We start from the raw sequence: 24,538 nt of genomic DNA on the forward strand, positions 1-24,538 counted from the left end.
TTTATTTTCGTTTTTCTAAAGTTTTAAAATTTATCTTCCCTTATAATTTTATAAATTTATCTCTTAACATAAAATTCTGTGTCTATCCCTAGATACATGTGTTTACGTTATTCGGCATATATGCTTTTTCTACATTAATGCATTAATAATTAATTTAAAACAATTAAATCATTTAGAATGTGAATTGAATTAATAAAATATATGAATATTAAAGATTAAAACTGTTATTATATCAATAAAAATAGGACACAATAGTAATTCTATTAATTATTTTACTGCAAATGACCAAAATGATATCTTTTATAAAGTTAGTGACTAAATCAATTTTTATTATTATAGTGTCCTAAACAAAATAGGTTAAGAGTTGGAATACTGTCTAGACAGTTTACCATTTCAATTAATGGTATTTATTTATTCGTCTTTACACAACAAGCACACATATATGTCGCAATCCAATTTCGTTGAAGCTGGGCCCTTTTCTCGAGTTGGTTTAGCGGACTTCATCATAAGTGCAGGGGAGACATGGGACGGATTCAAAGCCTGCTCATGGTTGCCATAACCCACCAACTTTAGCCCAAGTTGGCAACAACTGGAAGCCAACGCGCAACGGGGCTTCACGGTTAACGACTCAAAGCGGCAGGAGCGGGCGAGGGAGGGAGAGGTAGGGGTGTATTCGGTTCGGTTCGATTTTTTACCAAAAATTGAATCGAATTGAAATAAACGGTTTTTCAATATTTAAACCGAAACCGAATAGTTAAAAAACCGAAAAAACCGAAATCGGTTTTTTCGGTTCGGTTCGAATTTTTTAACGGTTCAAATTTTTCGGTTCGGTTCGGTTCGGTTTTTCGATTTTTTAATGAAAAAATCACTTGAAACTATAAATTTTTTTACAAAAATTACCTATTCGGTTCAATATGAAACAAATGGGTTCCATATGAAAAATCTGAATCGAATCAAAAAATGAAGCCTTTAAACCGAACTAAAAACCGAACCGTTTAAAACTAAACCGAACCAAACCGTTTTATTCGATTCGTATCGATTTTTCGATTTTTTCGATTTCGTTGCTCACCTACGGAGAGGGATCTTCTTCTGCAAATTATAGGGTTTTGTTTGGATTGGTCAGGTCAGTGAGCGCCAGAAAGGAAAGTTGAAAATCGGAAGCTTTCTATAATTCTCTTCGATTACTGAACAATTGGTCAGCTGTTTTTTGAAGTAAAAATTTCCTTTAAAAAAGAATAAAAAATTAAATATATGAAGATGGTCAATTTGATTTCGTATTTGGTGATGATTTTGCTTGAGAAAGAGCGTGTGCCTATTATTTGCAGGAAGAGGAAGAGGAAGAGACAGGGTGTGTGAGAGATTTTTTTAAGAGAGGATCTTTGGGAGAGAGCTTTTGTTTTGAGCGTGTTAAAGATTTCAACGATTTTCATTTCTCAGCTCAAATTCTTCCATTTCTCCATGGACCGTAAGCTCGTGGTTAGTTTCCCGTCCTTGATTTTTTTTTTAAAGACTAAGTTTTTGTTATGGGTTTTCTTGCTGTTGTTGAATTAGATTAGATTTCTTTTCTAGGTTTTAGGAATCCCGTGGGAGGTGGATACTGAAGGTTTGAGGGAATATATGAGTAAATATGGTGATTTGGAGGATTGTATTGTCATGAAGGTTTGCACATTTTTATTCTCTCATTTATCTTCTGTATAGATTCAATGATTGTATTGTATTGGAGGATTGTGAAAACTCATAATTCCTTTGTATGTAGAAAAAAATTGTAATTTCAATCACTTAACTAGCATGGGTTCGTTGTTCTCCCAAAATTTGAATATTTTACCTTAGTGGCTTTGTTATTTTGAAGGTGTGTTGAAAAAAATGTAATTACTTTTCTTGTTTACTTATGTTGTTCATTGATATCAATGTTCTTTTTCCATTATATAGGAGCGATCCACAGGCCGATCTCGAGGTTTTGGTTATGTGACATTTGCATCGGCTGGTGATGCTAAGGTAATCAATGACCATCTCTCATTTTTTTTTTCTTTCCCTTAACTTTAAACCATGTGATAAAATAATTATTGTTTTCATTTTCTACAGAGCGTGTTATCCAGAGAGCATTTTCTTGGGGAGAGAATGCTGGAAGTTAAAATAGCTACGCCAAAGGTTTTAACATAAACTTCAGTAGATTCCTTTTTATTTGAAAATTCTTATATGTTAACTAGTTTTTTTATCGATAGCATCTTCATTGTCATATTGACAGGAGGAGATGAGAGCACCTGCAAAGAAAGTAACCAGGATATTTGTGGCCAGAATTCCACCCTCCGTGGATGAATTGACCTTTCGGAGGTAATTTAGTGCAATATATGATCATGGTTGTGCTGTCTTTTTTACTCTTTGCTCGTTATTCTCTGAACATGGTTTGTCAACCCTACTCAAGTAGCTCAACGAAACAATGACTTTGTTTGTTTGAGCTGTCTAATCATGTTCAGTGGGTAAAGAAAAAATAATGATCTGTTTTGTCAGCTATGTGAGGAATTGACATAACAACCAGTATATTCTTCTTTACAGACATTTTGAGGAGTATGGTGAGATAACAGATTTGTACATGCCAAAGGTACACTCTCTCTCTCGTATTTGTTCATGTGTCTATGTTATGCTTATGGTTGCATGTAAACGTAGTAGTTTTCTTGTTAAAACTTCCTTAGATTATTATTAAGCATTTGTTTCACAGGATCAAGTCTCAAAAGCTCACCGTGGAATTGGCTTTATCACCTTTGCTAGTCCAGGTCAGTTTGCCCTGTTCCTGGCGTAGCACTTTTGAGTTTATTGTCTGCATCAAACAGTTGCATGCTTGTGTTTGACCTTTGGGATATTTTATTTGGGGTCTTCAGGACTAAAGTTCTTTTTCTTATCAAAAAAAAAAAAACTAAAGTTCTTCAAGCCATATTGTTGTCTGTTTTTCCAATTGAAAATCCAAGTTGTGCAGTTAATAATCACCTGTTACTTCTTTGAACTTAGTTATATATACTGGTTCTTTTCCTCCTCTCTTGTTATGTCCGCCAGTGAGATACTTATTTTACTTGTACAGGTTCTGTGGAGAATCTCATGGCTGATACTCATGAATTAGGAGGTGTTACCGTCGTTGTTGATCGAGCAACACCCAAGGCAAGTTACATTGAAGCCAGTGCTTTTTGGTTTTTAACAATTTACCTGTTTGACCACCCTAAGGTTGAATGTTGACCTTTTTAGTGCGGGACAAAGCACAAATTTGTTTTCATATTCTATTCCCCTGGAAATTTCACATACATACTCAATATATGTAGGGATAATATCATAATTTTGATATTATGTTGCTAGGAAGATGATTTCAAGCCCACAGGCAGAATGTCACAGGGGAGATATGGTGCATACGATGCTTACATTTCTGCTGCAACTAGATATGCTGCAGTTGGTGCTCCTACCTTGTATGACCATCCTGGCCCAATGTATGGAAGTAAGTTCCTTTCCTACCGGCAACTTTGATTTGTGGAAATACTTTATACTTGTGCTGTAATTTTTTCCCTTTATGTTCAACTAGGAGGGGAGTACAGTCGTGGTATGGGAAAAAAGATTTTTGTTGGCAGGCTCCCTCAGGATGCTACTGTTGATGATCTGCGCCGGTATTTTGGTAGATGTGGTCAAATAGTAGATGTTTATATTCCTAAGGTAAAAGTGATGAAATGTTATGTAGAAAGGAGAGATGAATTGAAGCCATCTGATGAAGGTTTGGATGCTCTTATAATGTAGGACCCCAAGAGATCTGGCCACAGAGGTTTTGGTTTTGTAACTTTTGCTGAAGGAGGAGTTGCAGACAGAGTATCTCGTAGGTCTCATGAGATTTGTGGACAACAGGTACATGGGAAAAAGCTTCTATTTTCTTGCCTCATACTTTATTGCCACGTTACATCTGAGGCCTGGTTCGTGATACCCTTCCATTTTTATTCGTGATCATAAGAATTTATGCATGATAGCAGGTTAAACAGGCCAAGTGCTTTGATGATATGTTAAATTTATCCTGCCATAATATCCATTTTTCGGGTTCTGAAACTATGTTCCGAAATTAACTCTTGCAATGACTGCAAGATAGTTAAATAGGCAAGCAGGCCTAGTCCACTACAGTAATGCCCCTTTGTTTTAGTTATTTCTACCTTCTATTCTCCGTGACATGCAATCAGAATGTCACAACTTATGTTTTAAACTCTGATCATTTTACATCTAAACTTGCTTTTCAGGTGGCAATAGATTCAGCAACTCCTGTTGATGACGTTGGCCCTAGTTTCATGATGAATCCTTTTGGACCATTTAGAGGTTTCGGTGGTCCAATGCGCCCCTTTGGTAGGATGTATGGAGGCATGCATTTTGACGATGTGAGTATAAAAATACATACATACACACACATACTGGAAACAACTTGGGAAATGTAAATAATTTTTACACAGAAACAGGGTTACTTTTACCTTTTCTGGTATGGAAAACAAACTTCCTTTAGCCGTTTACTTATTATGCATTTCATATTTAGCAGTGGGGTTATGCCTTTGGGAGTACAAGGCCATCGAGAGCAGACTGGCGGTACCGGCCCTACTAAGCAGCCATGGAATTGCTGTGAAGATCTTTATCGAATATCAACATTTGAACAATCTCGATTATTACCTTGATATGATTGTCAGTAATTCTGATTACGTCATGCGAGCCATACTTTTAACAGTGTGGTACCAACCCTTTCACCTGGAACTTCCTGTCAGTGTTATGTTGTCAAGTTTCAATTGTTAAGCATATATGCAAATGTTTTACTGTTTACCTATGAAGCTTGTCTCCTTCTGTTTAATACTCAGAGCACAATGGGCATTTCACCAACTTATGAAACAGTAAAGCAATATACAGGACCAACGTATTCTGGTTAGTGGACATTGACGACCATAAAGATGTTATTTACTTTATAAAAAAAAGGAAAAAATATCATATCCACCAAGAACATGAGCTCGAGATCAGCATTCTCTGGACCATTGAATCTATGATACTCTACATGAAAGAGTAGGGAAGGCGAGAAATCTGCAGGCTTTTAACAACAAAGGAAACAAAAGACTCCATCGCTAAGATAATACCTGGTGGAAAAGATTTGAGCCCATGGAGATCATATCAAATTTACAGAAAAACTAGAAACCATGGCAGGAGAAACAACTGCTGAAATAACGCATGCGGGTATGAAAAACTTTGCTTAAGTCTTTGGAGCCTGTTCATCCTCTTTGCCTGACATCGAATTTCTTATTTCTTGAGCTTTAATCCAAGACGTTCTCAGCTTTCTCAAGATCTTATCCATTGATGCTGATCTCTTCTTTTCTAATTTCATCTGATAGTATGATACAGAAAATGTAATTTTAAGAGAGCTTAAACAACTGGATATAGAGAGAAAAACTGCCAAAAAACAGAGTTCCTGTGTGCATGTGAACCTCTAGTTTTCGTATGGCTGCCTCGGCTTTTGCTCTCTGCAGATTCTCCCATGCACTGATCTTTGCTTCCTCTCTTTGCAGTCTGCAAAATAAAGTTAAAAAGATTTTTTTAAAGAAAAAGATCCTTTATATTTCTGAAACTTTTATTTCACTCTACTTCCCTAGTTTCTTTTGGATAGTAATATTAATGCACCCATGAAATCATGCAGTTCCATCTAGGAACTCAATGTGGCTCGGAACAGTAAAGACTAGCATTGAATGAAAGAATTTAGACTAATTCCATCTAAGTTTGGATTCCAGGGATGTTGTTGGAAATTTCTGCGGTCCCAACTATAGGAATTTCTTGGAACTCTAATCTTGTATGAAAAAAGTAGTGATCTTGGTCCCTAATGAAGCTAGTTAAAATTACATTCTACACTATTAAGCAAAGAAGAACATGTATTTTGGAAACTTCCAGTTCTAATTGGATGATGCAGGACTGAAATTAAGGAAGAATGCTATAGAAACATACTTTGAAAGGCTTGGTGAAGCCTCTGAGATATCCATGGATAAAGCAGGAGCTGGGGCATTGTTTTGGTAGAAGTCTTCGAAGTCTGGTTTGCCTTTCTTAATTCTTCACGATCTAGTAATGGTGGCTCGCTTGTCTATCTGCACTTCCCTGATGTCCAGTTTAGAAGGATGATCAATGTTGTCCACGGTAGGAAGAGGAAGAATAGGAGGTGAATGGCCAAATGAAGACCTCTCTCTCGGAGATGAGTGTTTGCTACTCTCGTCTGGGCTCATTTGTGTCGCCATATCCCTCCGTGAAACTGCATGATTGATCATCATTCCGGCATCCTTGATCTCATCGAGTTTTTCATCTGGAAATTTGCTCCAACATCAGTAGTTCCAAGCCACAGACATGCAATTTCAAGCTAACATTTTATACGAGGTTCGAGCAACTCTACGGCTCTATGTTTCTCGAACTCGGATAATTAAAAGAGAAATGAAGAGCGGAGCAACATAACTAAAACTAGCATCTGATTCTTCTGCACTCTGGATTCAAAGTTCCCCTATCATATGCATATTTAAGAACATCATTCACAATTAGTCATTACAGATAACATATTTAACATAACTGGGATTGATTGTTAAATATCTTACTTGCAATTTGAAGTTCATCTTAAAATTGGGTTGCTTTGGGGTTAGATTATCCTAATTAATGTTCTTTAGCTTCCATAATCAGATCAGAAGATAAAATTCCATGAAACATTAGCAGCCCAAGTTGAAATTGGAAGCAAATGATACCTTGAGAGCTTGGCAATGATGGCTCACTAACCAAATCTGACCATCCAGGCATAATAGCGGGTCCAACCCCATTACTATCACCCTGCAACATATAATACCGTTCGCCGACACCATATCCGCCGGGTGCAGCGGCGGAGACGGCAGCTCTACAACCAACATAATGAACGGAAACCCCATCAGCCATCAAAACCCCAGTTGAAAAAGGAGAACCCGCCATCAAATTCCGAACAGACCCGCTTTCTCCACCATCAAGTAAGTTCATGGAAGGCGAACAATTAGAGTAGAAATCAATCCCCGGAGGCACAATCGGCCCGCTTTTAGACTTTGGCCGCCTCTGCCGCTGATAGTTTACATTCTTGCTAACACCATAACCCAAAACGGGGCTACAAATCGATCTCTCCGCGTCTTCCCATTTCGAAGGCAACGTCCTCCCACTGTAAAAAGGTGTCAAAGATGAAGCACTGATATGTCTTCTGCTACCGCCATTACCATTAACCGAAGAACGCGGAACTCGCTCCGAACTCCAACCTTTTTGACTCACCAACACTCCATTATCGCGGTAATCTGAAGCTCCTGGGCTTGGAAAAGTACCCAGATGGCTCAAAGAAACTGACCCTTTCTTCATCCACTCTCTCAAATCACCAGAAACAAACCCAAGAGTCTTACCCTTTCAGCTTAGCTTCACACAGTCCCACAAAGAGCTGAACTTTGAACAAAATAAGATTGGTTTTTTTGGTTTGCTGGCAAGGATGTCCAAAAGGGTCATTGAGAAAATGAAAGAAATTGTTTGAAAGCTGACATTATTTACTGTTCTTTGTAGCTAAATTATACAGCTTTTTTTCCCTTCATTTTATCTTTTTTTGGCGGTTAATTTATCCTTTTGGGAAAGCTACCCATTTTCTAGGGTACAAAGATTTGTTTGCATCCAAGACAAGCCTCATGAAGGGTGTTGGTTCCTTGAGATTGAAAAATGCCAAAACACTGCATCAAATCATTGCATACAAAAGCTAAGAATGTTGACGAACTTTGCATTAAACGTTTTTTAACAGTCTTAAAAGCTGTATCTATCAAAGACAATGATATTTCATCGTTTTCTACGTATTCATTCTTTCCTACTACTCAATGAAATCCCAGATATTCAAATAAATCCACACGAATAAGACAACAAAAAATCCACCTGGAAAGAGTAAAAAATAAGAAAAAAGAGCGTTGCTGAATATATCCATAGATGGTTGATCAATGATCAATAAGAACAAGGAGGCTTTATATACAGATTTAAGGCTGTAACATATAACATATTGTTCATACTTTGGCATTTTCTTATGTTTATTCCTTTTTCAATACAAGGAATTGAAATGTTTTGCATTTAATCTCAGTTTATCTTGCTCATTTTCACAATATTAGTTTATGTTTATAGGATTGACTATTTGTGGATCCCAGCCTTCAATAATCAATAACTGAACTATGTAATTGCCAAAATAATAATAATAATAATTGAACTAATTTTATAATACATGATTTACATTTCTTAATTAAAACAAAACCTTGGAAGCATATCCAAAACAGGGCAGATCCAAGGTTTGGTCCCTATCGGTTATATATACACAATTCAAACATAAATTGAAGTTTTCGTTTTTTTACCGGCTTTAATAGAGTTGGCAAAAAGTAGGTTATTACATCTCTAGCACTGAAATGATCAACGACAAAAAACGCTAATAAAAATCTTATGTTAAATCTTTTTATTTTCTAAATTTAAAGGTTACATTAAATAAAAAATAGTTCAAAACTCACATTAATTTCTTTTGAAAAATATAAGGAATTTAGGTACCTTTTGCCTAATATATAATATGAAAGTGTGGTCCATTGAGTAAATTTTGCAGCAGCTGATCCATTGCTGATGGTCGGGCAGTGGATTCACCCCTACATATGTGAAGGATGTAGACATCAAATGCATTATTGTTTCTATATTATTAATATAAAAGAGAGATATACTTCCCATTCCAACTCATATTATTGCACCGCTTCCTATTTTCTCTCTTTTTGTATTCACCATTTACTTTAGCTGATACCTGTACCCCATATGCTTATTTATAGTGTTATTCCTTCCAATTCAATGTTAAATAAGATCATGTTGATACATAATTGTTTTTGTTTATAGTGTTGTCTATGGGTGAAAAAAGATAATAATTGTGGATGATAATTGGAAGGTTATCAATACGAGTCTAATTCTTTTTTAGAAGTGTATATATATATATTTATTTATTTATTTTTTGTTATATGATTATTTATAATATTTTAAATAAGTGTCGATCAAGAATTATAGTAACATTTATATTGATTGGACGTCTTGGAAAATGATGGTTTTAAAATCACGTATATCAGCACATGTTTGTTGGTGATAATACGTAGAATATATTCAAGACATAGCAGGTGATCGACATGTAGTAACTTTTAGTTATTCATGAGATACATTTTGTAAGTCTACATATCTAGAGATTCACATGGGTCTTATATTTACATACTTGAAGATTCGTATAAGTCATATGTTTGTATACTCAAAAGATTCGTAGAATTGAAAGTTCGCATGTAGTAATAAAAGTTATTCCTCCGTATTCAATGATAAATAAGATTATATTTATATATCATTGTGTTTATTTATGGTGTTACTGTGTTAGTCCTTCAAATTCAATGATAAATAAGATTATGTTTATATAATTATGTTTGTTTGTAGTGTTATTTCTCCAAATTCAATGATAAACAAGATTAATATTAATATATTAATTATGGTTATATGTATTGTTATTCTTTTAAATTCAATGATAAATATGATTATTAATATGTAATTTTCTTTAGTTAGTGTTATTCCTTCAAATTTAGTGATAATCTATGGTGATAGAATTATGTATAGCGTTTGACATTTAAAGTACAGAACGCACTTGGAACTTTACTTATGAAGTGGAAAAATAATTTAATAAAATGGTGAGTTTAAATATACCAATAAAACTACTAAACCCACCAACATTATTATTTTTTTATTAAAGTTTTATTTGTTTAATAAGTAATGAGTTTTTAGTGGGTTTTTATTTAATAGATAGTGAATTTTCAGTGGATGATTATTTAATAGGTATTGAGTCTTTAATTTAGGTAATAATTAATAATATTATTATTATTATTAATAAAAATAATATTTAATAATTTTTTTTTATCCGAACAAAAGTAAGTATCTATAACTGTCATTCTTTGCATATTTTTATATTAACAAGGATGAGGACAAAAAAAATTATCTAATAAATAAAATATGTTACATAAACAAATATTCTTATGTTAGCAAGATATGACAAATACAAAAAAAAAATTAACGGCACTCTAAAATTAACTCACCAACACAGAAACCCGACGTGAATGTCGAGAAGAGAATCACCAGCCTAGGGTTAGTCTAAATATTTTAATGGTTGACCTGGTATGTTTAGTAGTGCCTTAAAAAAAATAACACATGAGCACCACATAAGCGTGAACATGTGTCAAGATATCTCATCCCCGGGTAGTGCTGTGGGAGTTTTAGATTCTGCCACATGGTTTTTGGTAAACCCATTAGCGGTGCATGTCCCATCACTGTTGTTCAGGTTCAGATCGAGTGGGTTGAATCATTTTTCCTTCTCTCTCCCTCGGAGCACTTGTCCAGTTTTCCGGTTTGGAAATCTGTTCATTTTGCCTTCTTTCTAACCATCCCAATCCAGAAATTGTTTTCTTTTTATAGTAAGGAAAACCAAATTTTGTTGCTTTCTGATTATTTAAACCAACAGGGCCTTGTTTCAGAAAGGAAAAACAATGGCTGCAGCTTTGTTTCAGAAACCTTCATCAATTGTTTTCGCAGGAACCCAATTTCCAGTTTCCATCTCTAAGTATGTTTCAATAGAATCCTCGCCTTGTTTACACTGCAATCACCATTTCAGAAGCAAAACAAATAAGCGAAACAAGGGACTTTTACAAGTCAAAGCTACAGTAGCAGATGGTACCCAAGGTGTCTCAAAGTTCACTGAGAAGAAGGAATTTGATGGGAATCAAGCGGAGAAGAAGAAAAAGCTGAGGATATTGGTTGCTGGGGGTGGTATTGGGGGGTTGGTTTTTGCATTGGCTGCAAAAAGGAAAGGTTTTGGTGTGATGGTGTTTGAGAAGGATTTGAGTGCTATAAGAGGAGAGGGACAATACAGGGGTCCAATTCAGATTCAAAGCAATGCATTGGCTGCTTTAGAGGCCATTGATATGGAAGTTGCAGAGGAAGTTATGGAGGCTGGTTGCATCACTGGAGATAGAATTAATGGATTGGTTGATGGGGTTTCCGGAACTTGGTGAGTTCTTTTTTCTTAATGATTCTTGCTCTAAGTTTTTCCATTTCCTGCAACTGTTAAAACTATTCAAAGTTTAGAACCCAGAAAGTAGAAACTTTCGTGGATCATATAGAGTTGAGGTTCATGTGGTAAACTACTAGGAGAAACGCTGTTTAAAAAACCTCCATACTATGGAAATTTTAGTGAAACCCTGTTGTTTTTTGGCTGCCTGAATGCAATCACACTTAATGGTACATTGTTTAAACAGGTACATCAAGTTTGATACATTCACCCCTGCTGTGGAAAGGGGGCTTCCAGTTACAAGAGTTATTAGTAGGATGACTTTGCAAGAGACCCTGGCTCGCGCGGTCGGTGAAGACATAATTTGAATGAGAGTAATGTTGTTGATTTTGAAGATGATGGGAATAAGGTAATATGAATTGCTCATAGCTAAAGCCTTAACGATCAATTGTAGCTGAAGGAAAGAATGAAATGGTATATTTATTGTTTTCTTTTAGTGTTAAGCTAACTGGTTTTACTGCTAATTCTTTTTTGTTGACTTATTTTTTTGTATCTATGTGATTTAAAAGTTCAGGTCACTGTTGTTCTGGAAAATGAAAAGCAATATGAAGGTGATCTTCTGGTTGGAGCTGATGGAATATGGTCGAAAGTATGATTTTATTTAATCTATTTATACATGCGAAAGAAAACCTGGTCTTAAGCTTGATTTGTCTACTTGTCTCTGACAATTGATTATCGACTTTTTCCACTAAACTATTTCAAAGATGAAGCAAATGCTGAAACAATCACTAAAATTGAATCGTGTTATGGAAACTCAGTTATGGGGGAACATGAGCTGACTGCAACACGAATGGACTTTTTGGCCCCTTGGTACCAACAGAAAACAAAATTAGAAACTTATACTTAACTCTAGAATCTAAACTTCGGTCAACCACATGCATTCTTTTCATTCAGTTTGCCGTAAATGAACCAAATATAGATTTAAATACAACATGAAGTTTTCACTAGTAGCGACACTGGTTGTTTGTGACTAGTTGTTTAAACCTTGAAATGTTGAAGTGATATCTTAGTTTGTGAATTTTCTTTTTCAGGTGAGGACCAACTTATTTGGGCCAACGGATGCTGTATACTCAGGCTACACTTGCTATACTGGTATTGCAGACTTTGTTCCTGCTGATATTGAATCTGTTGGGTATGTTCCATTTTGTTTTTCATAATATGATCGACTTAAGGACTTTACATTTTGTTTTCCATAATACGATTAGATTGCATTGGGATCTTGATACCTGCAGTGGCTTATGTTGAAACTTCACCTGTGAAGGTACCGAGTATTTTTGGGACACAAGCAATACTTTGTTTCCTCAGACGTTGGAGCTGGAAAGATGCAGTGGTATGCATTTCACAAGGAACCACCTGGTGGTGTGGACACCCATGGTAGATAGCCTTATATGTTTTATTTGTTAGAATTCAGTATGTAAGCCAACAACGACTTCGAAAGAGGCTTCAGTTGCGATGGAAGTTTTTTTGGGTTTTCGTCTCAAATGTGTACATCTTTTGGATTTTTAACTGATGAGTGTTCTTACAGGATTTGATTGTTGATTCCAAAACTGATTTGTATTGTTTTTAGCTTCCCCCTTTCATCCTTTTGCAGGTAAAAAGGAAAGGCTACTTAAAATATTCGAGGGTTGGTGCGATAATGTGATAGATTTGTTGCTTGCTACTGCTGAAGATGCAATTCTTCGCCGTGACATATATGACCGAACACCCTCGCTAACATGGGGAAGGGGGCGTGTAACCTTGCTTGGGGATTCTATCCATGCAATGCAGCCAAATATGGGTCAAGGAGGATGTATGGCCATTGAGGTATGACTTGAAAACCCATTGTGTTCTGTCATAAACCCATTTTGTTTGCAGTCCAAACTTGAGCATTGCCAAAGAGAGCATGATGTTCTTAGTACCTTGATAGTGTAGTTTAATGCTATCTATTATGTTTTTGGAACAATAAGAAGGATTTCAGCATATCCTAGAGAATCCAATGCCAAATGAACACTTCCCTTTTTTCCCTTCATCTTTGCAGGATAGTTACCAATTAGCCTTGGAACTTGACAAGGCTTGGAATCAAAGTGTCGAGTCAGGAAAAGCTGTTGAAGTTGTATCTTCTTTGAGGAGGTGTGATATGCGTTTTCCTTTATTTCCTAAATAGTGGAAAGGGTCAGATATTAGAAGAGTGAGGTCAAAACTTATTGTATAACCAATGGAAATTTTGTCTTTCTTCAATCCAAAGCTGACTCATTGAATTCTCAGCTATGAGAGAGCTAGAAGACTCAGAGTTGCGGCTATCCATGGAATGGCAAGAATGCTTGCAATCATGGCTTCAACTTATAAGGCTTTTCTAGGTGTAGGACTAGGTCCGTTGTCGGTAAGAATCCATCTTTAGTGAGTAATGATCTGAAGTTAATAATAATGCAAAAACTGCATGCAAAATCACCATGGCATCTAACATTGTTTGCAGTTCTTGACAAAATTCTGGATCCCGCACCCAGGAAGAGTCGGTGGCAGATTTTTTATTGAGTTGGCAATGTCCTTAATGCTCAACTGGGTTTTAGGTGGTAACAGGTTAGACCTGTGAAATGAATGTTTTCCTCTGCTTATATCTTTACCTTGACTTTCAAGCTTTTTCAATTATGGAACATCATTAGAAAAGTTAACTTTTTCAACTATGAAAACATTAAATTGAGGAAAGAACTAATCCGGCTTTAGTAAACTGTCTAAACGAATTATCTAAGATCTTAGGACAAGGTTTCCGATTTTCCTTCTAAAAATGAATCGAAGTGTTTGCAGCTCAAAACTTGAAGGAAGGTCCTTAAGTTGCAGACTCTCAGACAAGGTATGTCGCTTTCATTCTACCGCTTCTCCAAAAATGGCTCTGGGAATTGTTTGAAACATCTGTGAAGTCATTTTTCAGGCAAGTGACCAATTGCGGATATGGTTTAAAGATAATGATGCATTGGAGCGGACTATTAATGGAGAGTGCGTATCGTAGTTTTATATTTGTGAATTCCATCATACTGTCTGACGATTTATTGAACAGTATAGGCTCGTATATTTCTTATCTTGTCTGTTTTGCAGCTGGTTCTTGTTCCCAGTTGGAAACGAAGCAATTGCCTCACAACCTACTTGTTTATGTAGGGATGGGAACAAAACTTTCATGATTGGGTATGTATTTGCTCAGAATATGTTTGATGAATATGACTTTGTTCCTTTAAAACCGACTTTTTGTTCACTTTTACGGAAACAGTGTTGGAAATCGGGGTAAAAGTCTAACCGACGGCTTTTCTAATAGAAATCTGTGCCTGTCGATGCATGGTCTTTGCAGGAGTGAAAGGAGCAATAAATTTCCAGAAACATCATTAGTGATACCTTCAAAGCAGGTGATTTTTTACTGTTTAAGAACAGAGTTTCCTTGTGGAACAATTCATGTTGATTTTCTTTTTCCTAAATATATATATCTCAGGTATCCAAAACGCATGCTCAAATCACCTATAAAGATGGTGCGTTCTTCATAGTTGATTTGCAGAGCGAGCATGGGACCTTTATCGAGTAAGTCAATGAGCAGCAAGGAAAATATGTATATATTTATTTATGCGTGTTAAATTTCCTGGAATTTGACTAATACAAACTCTGAATGAGCAGCCATGGAGGAAGAAGATCTAGGGTACCCCCAAATGTTTCCACTCGTCTTCGTCCTTCTGATGTCATTGAGTTTGGTTCCGATAAGAAGGTAATAAATAACATCTATGGATCTTACATCCTACCACATTTTTCTTTTCCAACGTGAACCTCGTCTTACATTCTGAGCAACGTACAGGCAGCGCTCCGGGTAAAGGTGATGAGATCACATCCAAAGATGGCTGAGAAGGAAGAAGCTGGTGGAATTCTTCGGGGAGTCTGAAAATTCATAAGCCCGTCATTTGTCGACATCATAACATTGTACAGCATTTATTTACAGTGGAGTGATTGAAATCAACTATATGTGAACATTTAATGGTAGAGTTTAGACACGATCAAAACGACATGAAAAAACTCTGGAGATAGATTACTGATGTGGGTCCCAATTCCATTACAAACTTAGTGAACACTGAACAGCACCCATGCCAGGCACATGCAATGATGAGATGTAACTTGTCCCTGGTATGGACTGAAGTGGTTGGAGGTAGTCGTAATTATATTTTGGATTTTTTATTTTAAATTATTAATTTATTTTTGTTCTCATAAATTTATAAATTTTTGTTATTTTTTTTAGAATTTTGTTTTTTTAATATAAAATTATGTGTTCATTCCTTTTTGTCTTATTACCTGCCATTTCCATGTAGCATTATCTTCATATCCTTCAACGAATGGCTAAAGAGCTCATTTCTCATTGATAGTTTCCCCAGGTAGACGTGTCCCAGTTCTGGAGAATGGGCTTCTTCTCTTTTCATTGTCATATAATATTATGATCAGATCAAGCATGTGCATGAACTGTGCACGTGTTGTCGTTTCCATGGTGGCAAAAATAAAGGGTCCAGCACGTGAAAGGCTGAAAGCGGTGAATGGCGGTGGTGGGTCAATGGCATGTGGCCGTACTAACGGTCGGTTCAGGTGGTGGATAGGGGCGGTGGCAGTGACCGTTGGAACATTAGATGATGTGTTATGTTTTCACTACATTGACTTGGGATAATATTAATCATTTTTACAACATTGGGCTCTGTTTCATTTTTGTAATAATAAATGTGTTTTTCGGATTTAATTATTACTTCCATGAAATTGTAATGCACATGGGGATGGCATATTCAAAGATTAACGGACCTCTGCTGTAATATTCTGTGTTTTTTTGTTCTGGTCAGTATGCTCTGCCTATGTTATGGTTCGGTGTAAAATTATTTTACAACCTTGTCTCAGGTTTTGGGTTTTATGCATAAAATAAAATTTAAGCATCGATTATTATTGGAAATATTAATAATTAGATTATTATTGGAAATATTAATAATTAGTTAGTCTGATGAGATGTGATATTAAATTTTTTAAATAAGACTAAATTCTAATCTCCTAAATGTAACAAATTGGATTAAAGAAATGTAAAAATGAATCTCTGTAGTATCTCAAAGCTGAGAAACTTTTCGTACTTCAATCCAAAATCCAATTTTCCTCCGTGCTTTACTCCGCTTTGCCTTTTCGCATGTGACCTGTCTCATGTTTTTTTCTCTCTTTTCTAACAATGGTAACTAAATTTTATTTATAAAATTATAATTATAATGTCAAATATAGAGAAAAAATAGACATAATAGTCATTGAAAAACTCGTATGCTACATAAAATGAAAATATTAAAATCCAAATATATGAAGAAAAATGAAATTTTCCATTAAGAATGACGTTCAACATCAAAAGAATACAATAACTTTCACAAAACTCCTTGTCTATATCGAATAAAAAACTTTACGAAATGATAAAAGAACGGTAAACGAATTGAATTATTTGACATACTATTTCGATACTCAATTCTAATTATAAAATATGTTAGATATATAACTATAAACACCATCCCTCCTTCAATTTGGAATGACAAAAATAATATATATAGCATTCAAAATCATACATCAAATATTTAGGATAAGTTTAATGTTATTTATAAAATTGATTTTGAAAAGTGTTATAAGTTAATATTCTAAAAAAATACTTTTAAACTGTGTAATTTAATTGTTTGAGATTACTATTAGAAAATGATTTTTGAAAAATAAAATGTTCATTTTAGACATTATATTGTAAATTTAAAATATGATATTTGAGGATAAAAAATATAATTTTACCCCGAAAATGATTTACCACAACAAAAATTAGAAATTTGAGCTTTTTGAAATTATGTTGAAAACCATTTTTTCAATCATGGTTTTAAATCATTTTTAAATGTTCAACATTTTTATGAGTTATGAAATCACTTTTTTATTATTAGAAATAGCTTTTTGAATTTATGTTGAAAATCATTTTTTCATTCATGATTTTAAATCAATTTTTAAATGTTCCTCTTGAATTATTCACTAATGCTGGTTTGAGTTACATTGCTAGCGCCATAGGGTTTCTTTTGTCAATGGATTCTGTCACAGCCACTAAAACTAGATTGGAATTTGCCAAAGTCTGCGTTGAAATAGGGGCGTCTGATGTGATTCCCAAATTTATTGATGTTGTGCTTAACAATGGCCAAGAAACTTCTATTTTAGTAGAAATCCCTTGGCTTCCCCTTGTTGCAAGCCATGTAATACTTTGGTCACAGTTCCAAAAACGGTAAAAACAATCCAAACTCCTCCCATACAACTCAAGTATGGAGGAAAAAGGATCCTTTAACCTCTGATTCTTCAGGAAATAATTCCTTAGCTTCTGCAAATGAGGTGAACCCAGATTATGTTAAGGAAAATGTTGTTGGAAGCTCAATCCCACCTCCTCTTCCTTTTTCTTCCTCTTACTCTATTGATCCAGTAGAGGACTCTCTTCCAGTTGAAGACTCTCACCCATATACCTTGCCAACTAGTCTGGAAATTGAAAATGAACCTGCTTGTGTCACAACTGTTGAAACTGATTCAAATAAAGGTTCTAAATCTCCTGTTAAAAAGGGTAGAGGAAGGCCACCTAAAGGCAAATTGGCCAAATCTCTAGCTGGCTCTAGTAACCGATTTGAGTTCCTTAACTCGGTTGAAGAGGCTACCCAAGCCTCAGAAACAATGGAGAAAAAACCAAGAGTGGCTGCATCAGGCGTAGCAGAATTGATAAAAGATCTTAAATCTAAAAAGAAATCTCACCTTGATAAGGTTAAAAGTTCGTCAATGGTTAGTAAAAAGGGGATACTTCCTCCACAACCCCTGAGAAATGAATGTAGCTTTTTGGAATGTTAGGGGATTGAACAACCCCGTAAAACATAATAGTGTCCTCAGAAGGGCAACTCAAAACAATGTAGATATCTTTTGTTTACTGGAAACCAGAGTGAAGGCTAAAAAATCTGCTGATATTTTTGCTTCCAAATTTAAAAAATGGAATGTCTTTTGTAACTATGATTTTGCTGTGAATGAAAGAATTTGGGTAATGTGGAAGAAAGGTTTAGACATCTCCCTATGCTATGTTTCAGCTCAAATTATTACTATTGAATGCTCTTTCAACAATTCCAAGTTTCTGCTCACTGGGATTTATGGTCATAATGATGGAGTAGCTAGAAGAAGTCTTTGGCAGGATATTAGAGTCATTGAATCAAGATATCCTAATTATCCTTGGATCTTGGGAGTGGACTTTAATGTCACCATGTACCCTCATGAAAGCTCTAATCATGAACAGATGGGTTTGTTTTCTTCCCCATAAATGATTGAGTTTCAAGAAGTTTCTCATGAAATCCATCTACAAGACCATCCTTACTTTGGTCCAACTTTTTCTTGGAGCAACAAGCAAACTGATAACTTCCTTGCACGGAAACTTGATTGTGTGCTCATTAACCCATTATGGTTTGAAAATTTTAACCATTCTTTTGTTGAATTCCTAGCTCCTGGGTCTTCTGACCATTGTCTGGCTTTGGTGAATCTGAACAAAGTGATACAATTCAATAAACATAAGCCTTTTAAAATTTTCAATTGTTGGACTCTTCATCATAACTTCTTGAATATTAAAAGACTTAAATCCAATCTTAAGCAACTCAACAAGGAATCTTTCAGTGATATTTCTGTTAGGGTTAGGGAAAAACATGAAGAGATTGAAAAGCATCAATTGCTTTCTTTAAGAGGTTTAGAGCCTATTGAAAAGGAACTCAGGTTGCAAAGGGAACTAAAAACTTTAGAAGAAGCTGAGGCCATGTTCTTAAAGCAAAAAACAAAAACTCATTGGCTCAAAGAGGGGGACAAAAATTCAAAGTTCTTCTATGCTGTAATTGATACTAAGAATAAAAAAGACACCGTAAGAGCTCTTATTGATGATCAAGGAAGGAGATTAAACACCTTCGAAGACATGTCCGCTGAGTTTATAAATTTTTTCAAAAACCTCATTGGCTCAACCGATCCGAAAGTCACCAACTGTTCTGTTAATTTGCTCAAAGATCTTCTCAATCCTATTCCTTGAAGTGAAAACTATCAAGGAATCACAAATGAAGTCACTTCTCAAGAGATTTATGAAGCTATTTATGGCCAAGGTAATAATAAGGCACCAGGTCCTGATGGTTACACACCTCTTTTCTTCAAGAAAGCTTGGCCTGTGATTGGTGAAGAAGTGATTGAAGCCATTAAGTTCTTCTTCCAAGAGTTTATAATTTATCTCGCTTTCAATGCAACTTCCATTGCCTTAGTTCCCAAAATTTCTAACCCTTGCAAAGTTTCAGATTATTGTCCTATCTCTTGATGCTCTGTCATCTACAAGGCTATCACTAAGATTATTGTCAAGAGTATCAAGTTTTTGCTCCCTCAGATTATCTCCCCTAATCAATCTGCCTTTGTTAAAGGGATAAGTATTGTTGATAATTCTCTTCTTGCTCAAGATATTGTGAAAGGGTATGGGAGGAAAAACATTTCTCCTAGGTGTATAATCAAGATAGGCCTCCAAAAGGCCTTTGATTCTGTTCACTGAGGTATCATTCCTATTATCCTTAAGGCTCTTGATCTTCCTATTTCCCTTATTAATTGGATTGTTGCTTGCTACTCTAATGCTTCTTATTCCATTGCTTTTAATAAAAGTCTGATTGGATTTTTCAAGGGTGCTAAAGGCCTTAGAAAAGGGGACCCTTTATCCCCTCTTTTGTTTGTGTTGGTTATGAATATTCTATCAAAAATGCTCAATACTGCTGCTGCCAAAGGGATTTTCAATTTTCACCCTAAGTAGAAGAAAATTGGTCTTACGCACTTAACTTTTGCAGATGACCTTCTTATATTCTGCAAAGGTAATCTTGAGTCTGTCTTGGGAATCATTACTGTTCTAAATTCTTTTTATGAACTTATTGGTCTTAAACTCAATGTCCTCAAGAGTGAAATCTTTACTGCTGGAATTTATGCTCAAGTTATTGAAAAAATTATTTATTTTTCGGGATTCAAGCATGGTTTTCTGCCAGTTAGATATTTAGGAATCCCTCTGGTAACCAGGAAGCTTTCACCCAAAGACTGTCAACCTCTCATTGACAAGATTTATTCTAAACTTAATCAATGGTCAAGGATAAAGCTTAGTTATGCATGTCGTATTGAACTAGTCAAGACTGTCATTCTCTCGGTTGCAAATTACTGGTGTTGGCAACTGATTTTACCCCAATCTGTCATTCATAAGATTGAACAAATATGCTCCAGATATTTATGGAAAGGATTTGATATCCTTGCCTCTGGAGCTAGAGTGAGTTGGGAGCGAATCTGCATGCCAAAGTCTGAAGGAGGATTAAGAATTAAGGACATTAAGTCCTGGAACAAAGTTTGCACGATTATTCATATTAAAAATTTGTTGGCTGGTGAGGGTTCCTTATGGGTTGCTTGGACTCATAAATATATTATAAAGCAGCAAAACTTCTGGTCCATGGACATTCCTTCAACTTCTAGCTGGACTCTTAGAAGAATAATGAAGCTTAGACAGCTTGTCTACCCTATTCTGTCTGCAGGATTTAAATGCTCTAAAAGTTTATGGGAAGAGGTTAGAGTGAAGAGCAACAAAGTTTCTTGGTAGAAACTGATCTGTTATCCTTTGCATATTCCCAAGCACAACATCATCACTTGGATGATAATTCTGGATCGTTTGCCAACAAAGGACAGGCTGCAGAGATTTGGTATTCTTACAAACACTCAGTGCATCTTATGTTCTGAAGCTTCGGAAACTAGGAATCATCTTTTTGCTGATTGTAAAATGTCAGCCTCTATCTGGAGCTCTATTCTTCTTCTTTCAGGTATTCAAAAATCCCAGCTATCATGGTCTAACTTCCTTATTTGGGCGAATGCATCTTGGAAAGGTAAATCCCTTATCACTTGCATCCTTAAGCTCTCTTGGTGTGCTTTCAACTACACAATTGGGAGGAAAGAAATCATAGAATATTCAGAGATGCCCATAGAACCGAGGGGGAAGTACTCCAAGCTATCAAGCAAACTGTTAGTACTCACTTAAGTAACAGAAACATTAAAAGACTAGATAGCTCTAACATTGATATATGTAACAATTGGGGTATACTATATTTTTGTTTGTAAATAGGTTACCCTTGTTTCTGTTCCATTGATTGGATTGGTTCTATTGTAGCAACTTTGCTTACTTTGGATAATAAAAGCTTATTTATCAAAAAAAATATTCTCAAACTGACGTTAAATCAAAATTTAAATAAAAAAACCATTCTTAGTTATATTAATTTAACTAATAATAAAAAATAATTAAATAAATAATATTTAACAAGAATAAAGATTTATATGTCACTATGAAAATAGATTATTATGATCTGATCTTGACGTTTGGATACAATATAAAACACTGAACATATAAAAATCCAAACCATCCCACTCACATCTTATGTACGGACCATGTTGGACCCCACATCACGTGGCCCCTTTTCTCACATATACTTTCACATTTCCTCAAATTTCAACCGAGCAGACAATAAAATAAACTTATTATTATTACTTTGAAAAAAATACTTATAATTGTTTAAATCAAGATACTAATATTATTAACTATATTAGTAATCTAAATACTTATGAACTGAAATGAATTAAAATAGTTTTTGTTAATGAAATGACATTTATTTTTATAAAGTTAAATTTCATAAAATACCACGTTAATTATTTGACTCTAATCGGGTTAACATTGGAACTCAACTTCATTTGTCAACTTTTTACTTGCGGCGGTGGCGTCATTTGATATAAAAGCGGTGAAGTTTTACCTGACTTAACATATGAAATGGATGTGGTGCCATCTGATACGGTTGCGGTGTCATCTGAAACGATTGCAGAATGTACAGCGGTGTAGACGGTGGCTGTTGTGATAGTTTTGGTGTTGCAGATAAAGACGATTCGGAAGCACCTGTTCTTTGTTCACGAATTGGGAGACTATGATACTATGACGGTGGACGTCTTTGTCGTCCCGCCTCGTAATAATCATCCGCAACCGAGTAATGATCCACATAAATGGGTTTTGTACGTGGAATGCACCTACGTCGATCCTCCCATATCATTAACTCACTCAATGTTCTTCAGCAGCCAGTCGGGTTCTTTTTTGTCCCGTTTATCGATGATATGCAAATCGTCGAGATTCTTAGGCTATATATCAGGTCGAGTGAAAACTTGTTTTGGTCGAGTCTCGGGTAGAGGACTCCTTGTTCTTGGGTCGGGTGGACCAAAAACCCAACCCAACTCATATCCATCCCTAGCTGCAACCACATTCAACTAATTTTGTTGCGCAATTTGTAGGGCATCATGAGCCCACCTATGAGTTGTAGTATGCAAGCCGTGCATACATTTTAACATGCTCCTCAAAGGCGTCGCCATTCAAATGTTTGAATGTTGTATCCAACGAATTTAACGGAATTCGACCACCGTTAAAATTAGGCGGGGCACCTCTAAGATATTCCTCGCACAAGAAATGCCAGTCACTATGTACCACCCCATAAATCACATCCCCATCTACCGGAAGTCCCAAATGAATTGAAACATCCTCCAGCGTAATTGTGCACTCCCCACACGAAAGATGGAATGGGTGTGTCTCTGGTCTCCACCGCTCAATCAATGCAAAAACAAGGTTGGATTCAATGTTATAGTGCCTTCATATTTTGCTACGTAACTGAATCGAGCATTGACTAAATACGTCCATACACTAGTAGATATCTCTAACTTAAGGTTTCGAATGAATGGATCTAATATATAATCTTTCTCCTAATTTATTAAATATTATAGAAATTAAAATATAAACTAATACTAAAAAATAAATAAATAAAACATTAACAATAATTAAAATTACAATATAATTTAAAATTGTTACCGTATCAGTAAAATGTCTCGAGATATGATGTCCATCTAAACGTAGCAAACCACATTCTATTTTATAACTGCAAAAAATTAATAAAAAGTTAATATAATAAAATTTAATAAAATAATAAATTATTAATTTATTATAATACTATAAAAATATTTTATCTTATTAATAGAAAGATTAATACACAGAAAAATAAGAGAATTTGAGATTCAAGTGTGATTTAGAGGTTGTGTTTGGTTGTATTTGAAGAAAGAGGGAGAGGGGTAGACGAGTTTCTCATAAATGTGGGAGGTAGACAATTAGAGTAATAAAGGGAAGACTCGTGTTAAAATCTCCTAAAGATGTGAATGGCGATATGCGTTTGTCTTGACGTGGCACCAACTCAGATAAGACACGAATGATAATTCTCGCCTTTCATAATGTGACGTCAACTTAGATAGAATCTCATCATAAAAAATACTAGATCAATAAAATTTAAAAAAAATATTTGACATATAATTATTATATATACCAGTGATATTTTGAGAAAAAAAAATCACCATAAACGGTGGGAGAGTTTTGATGTCAGATTTAATAATTAAACGTATCGCTTTACTGGTATCTTAAAAGAAGAGATCTTTGTCCGAAGTCCAAATGTCTACAGTACGAAAAATAATGTCATATTGCCCTTTTTCATTTTTCAGTTCCAAAAATGTGAAAATGGCAGAATGCACTTTGAAAGCAACAGTTAAAACGACGGTGTTTGAGAGTTTAACACTTCAAATCTTATAAGCTTTAAATTTCATTTTAATTAATTTGTTATTTGTCCAAATTAATAAGAAAATAAGCACACGTGCACTGATGCCGATCTAAAACGCTGACGTAGAACCAGCTCTAGGAATGGCAACCGGTCGGTTTGAGGGCGGATTTTGTTTGTCCCGTCTTCGAATTCGAATTGAATCTTCGACCCCGACCTGATTTCTAACCTAAATTTAAAAATATTTTATATACAATTAATATATAAAACATAAAATATTATATATATAATTAATATAAAATATATAAAATATTATATATATATATAATCGGGGCGGAGATATCTTGCCCCGAACCCGACACAAAAAAATCTCCGATACCCTACTTGACATTATTCAACCCGTTTCGATCCAAACTTGACCGAATTTCGAATTTTCCCGTCGAGTTCGGGTCATACTTCCATCCCTACCAAGCTCACTAACAAAATAATATATATTATTTGCATGAACATATATTATAAATTTCTAAGATGAACATATATATGTGTGGGTATACTTTAAAATAAAAAAACTTTAAATCTATTAATTTACAATAGAAATACAAAATGAAAATAACTATGTTTTTGATTAATTTATTTATATTATGAACAACAATGTCCTTTTTATCCTCTTCGTTTCATAGTACATATATTTTACTAATTCATTTCTTAA

At 35.1% G+C, this 24,538-nt stretch overlaps 1 protein-coding gene and 2 pseudogenes across 2 annotated transcripts; 2 read left to right on the forward strand and 1 right to left on the reverse strand.

Annotated features, from left to right (window-relative positions):
- The first annotated feature begins 584 nt into the window (after window positions 1–584).
- On the forward strand, window positions 585–4,959 carry LOC120127174 (DAZ-associated protein 1-like). Of its 2 annotated transcripts, XM_039145159.1 has the most exons (15): window positions 632–661; window positions 1,080–1,123; window positions 1,332–1,476; window positions 1,570–1,659; window positions 1,930–1,995; window positions 2,083–2,148; window positions 2,246–2,331; window positions 2,554–2,599; window positions 2,717–2,771; window positions 3,074–3,150; window positions 3,343–3,478; window positions 3,563–3,690; window positions 3,772–3,876; window positions 4,257–4,391; window positions 4,544–4,959. In XM_039145159.1, exons 3-15 carry the CDS (start codon window positions 1,459–1,461, stop codon window positions 4,607–4,609), a joined length of 1,074 nt encoding a protein of 357 aa, XP_039001090.1. In that variant the 5' UTR covers window positions 632–661; window positions 1,080–1,123; window positions 1,332–1,458; the 3' UTR covers window positions 4,610–4,959. The 2 variants fall into 2 exon arrangements, with proteins under 2 accessions (XP_039001091.1, XP_039001090.1); XM_039145160.1 differs by having other exon boundaries at window positions 585–661; window positions 1,080–1,476; window positions 4,547–4,959.
- A 116-nt stretch (window positions 4,960–5,075) lies between these two features.
- Window positions 5,076–7,609, reverse strand: LOC120127173 (annotated as a pseudogene).
- A 2,957-nt stretch (window positions 7,610–10,566) lies between these two features.
- Window positions 10,567–15,305, forward strand: LOC120126897 (annotated as a pseudogene).
- The last annotated feature ends 9,233 nt before the right edge of the window (window positions 15,306–24,538 follow it).

Source organism: Hibiscus syriacus, unplaced genomic scaffold, assembly GCF_006381635.1.
Source record: "Hibiscus syriacus cultivar Baekdansim isolate YM2019G1 unplaced genomic scaffold, ASM638163v2 tig00110462_pilon, whole genome shotgun sequence".
NCBI lineage: Eukaryota > Viridiplantae > Streptophyta > Magnoliopsida > Malvales > Malvaceae > Hibiscus > Hibiscus syriacus.

Excerpts from the sequence above, each read along its gene's own strand:
- LOC120127174 (XM_039145159.1), top strand. Across the intron at positions 2,600-2,716 it reads CAGATTTGTACATGCCAAAG|GATCAAGTCTCAAAAGCTCA; the intron begins GTACACTCTCTC and ends TTTGTTTCACAG. Across the intron at positions 3,479-3,562 it reads TCCTGGCCCAATGTATGGAA|GAGGGGAGTACAGTCGTGGT; the intron begins GTAAGTTCCTTT and ends ATGTTCAACTAG.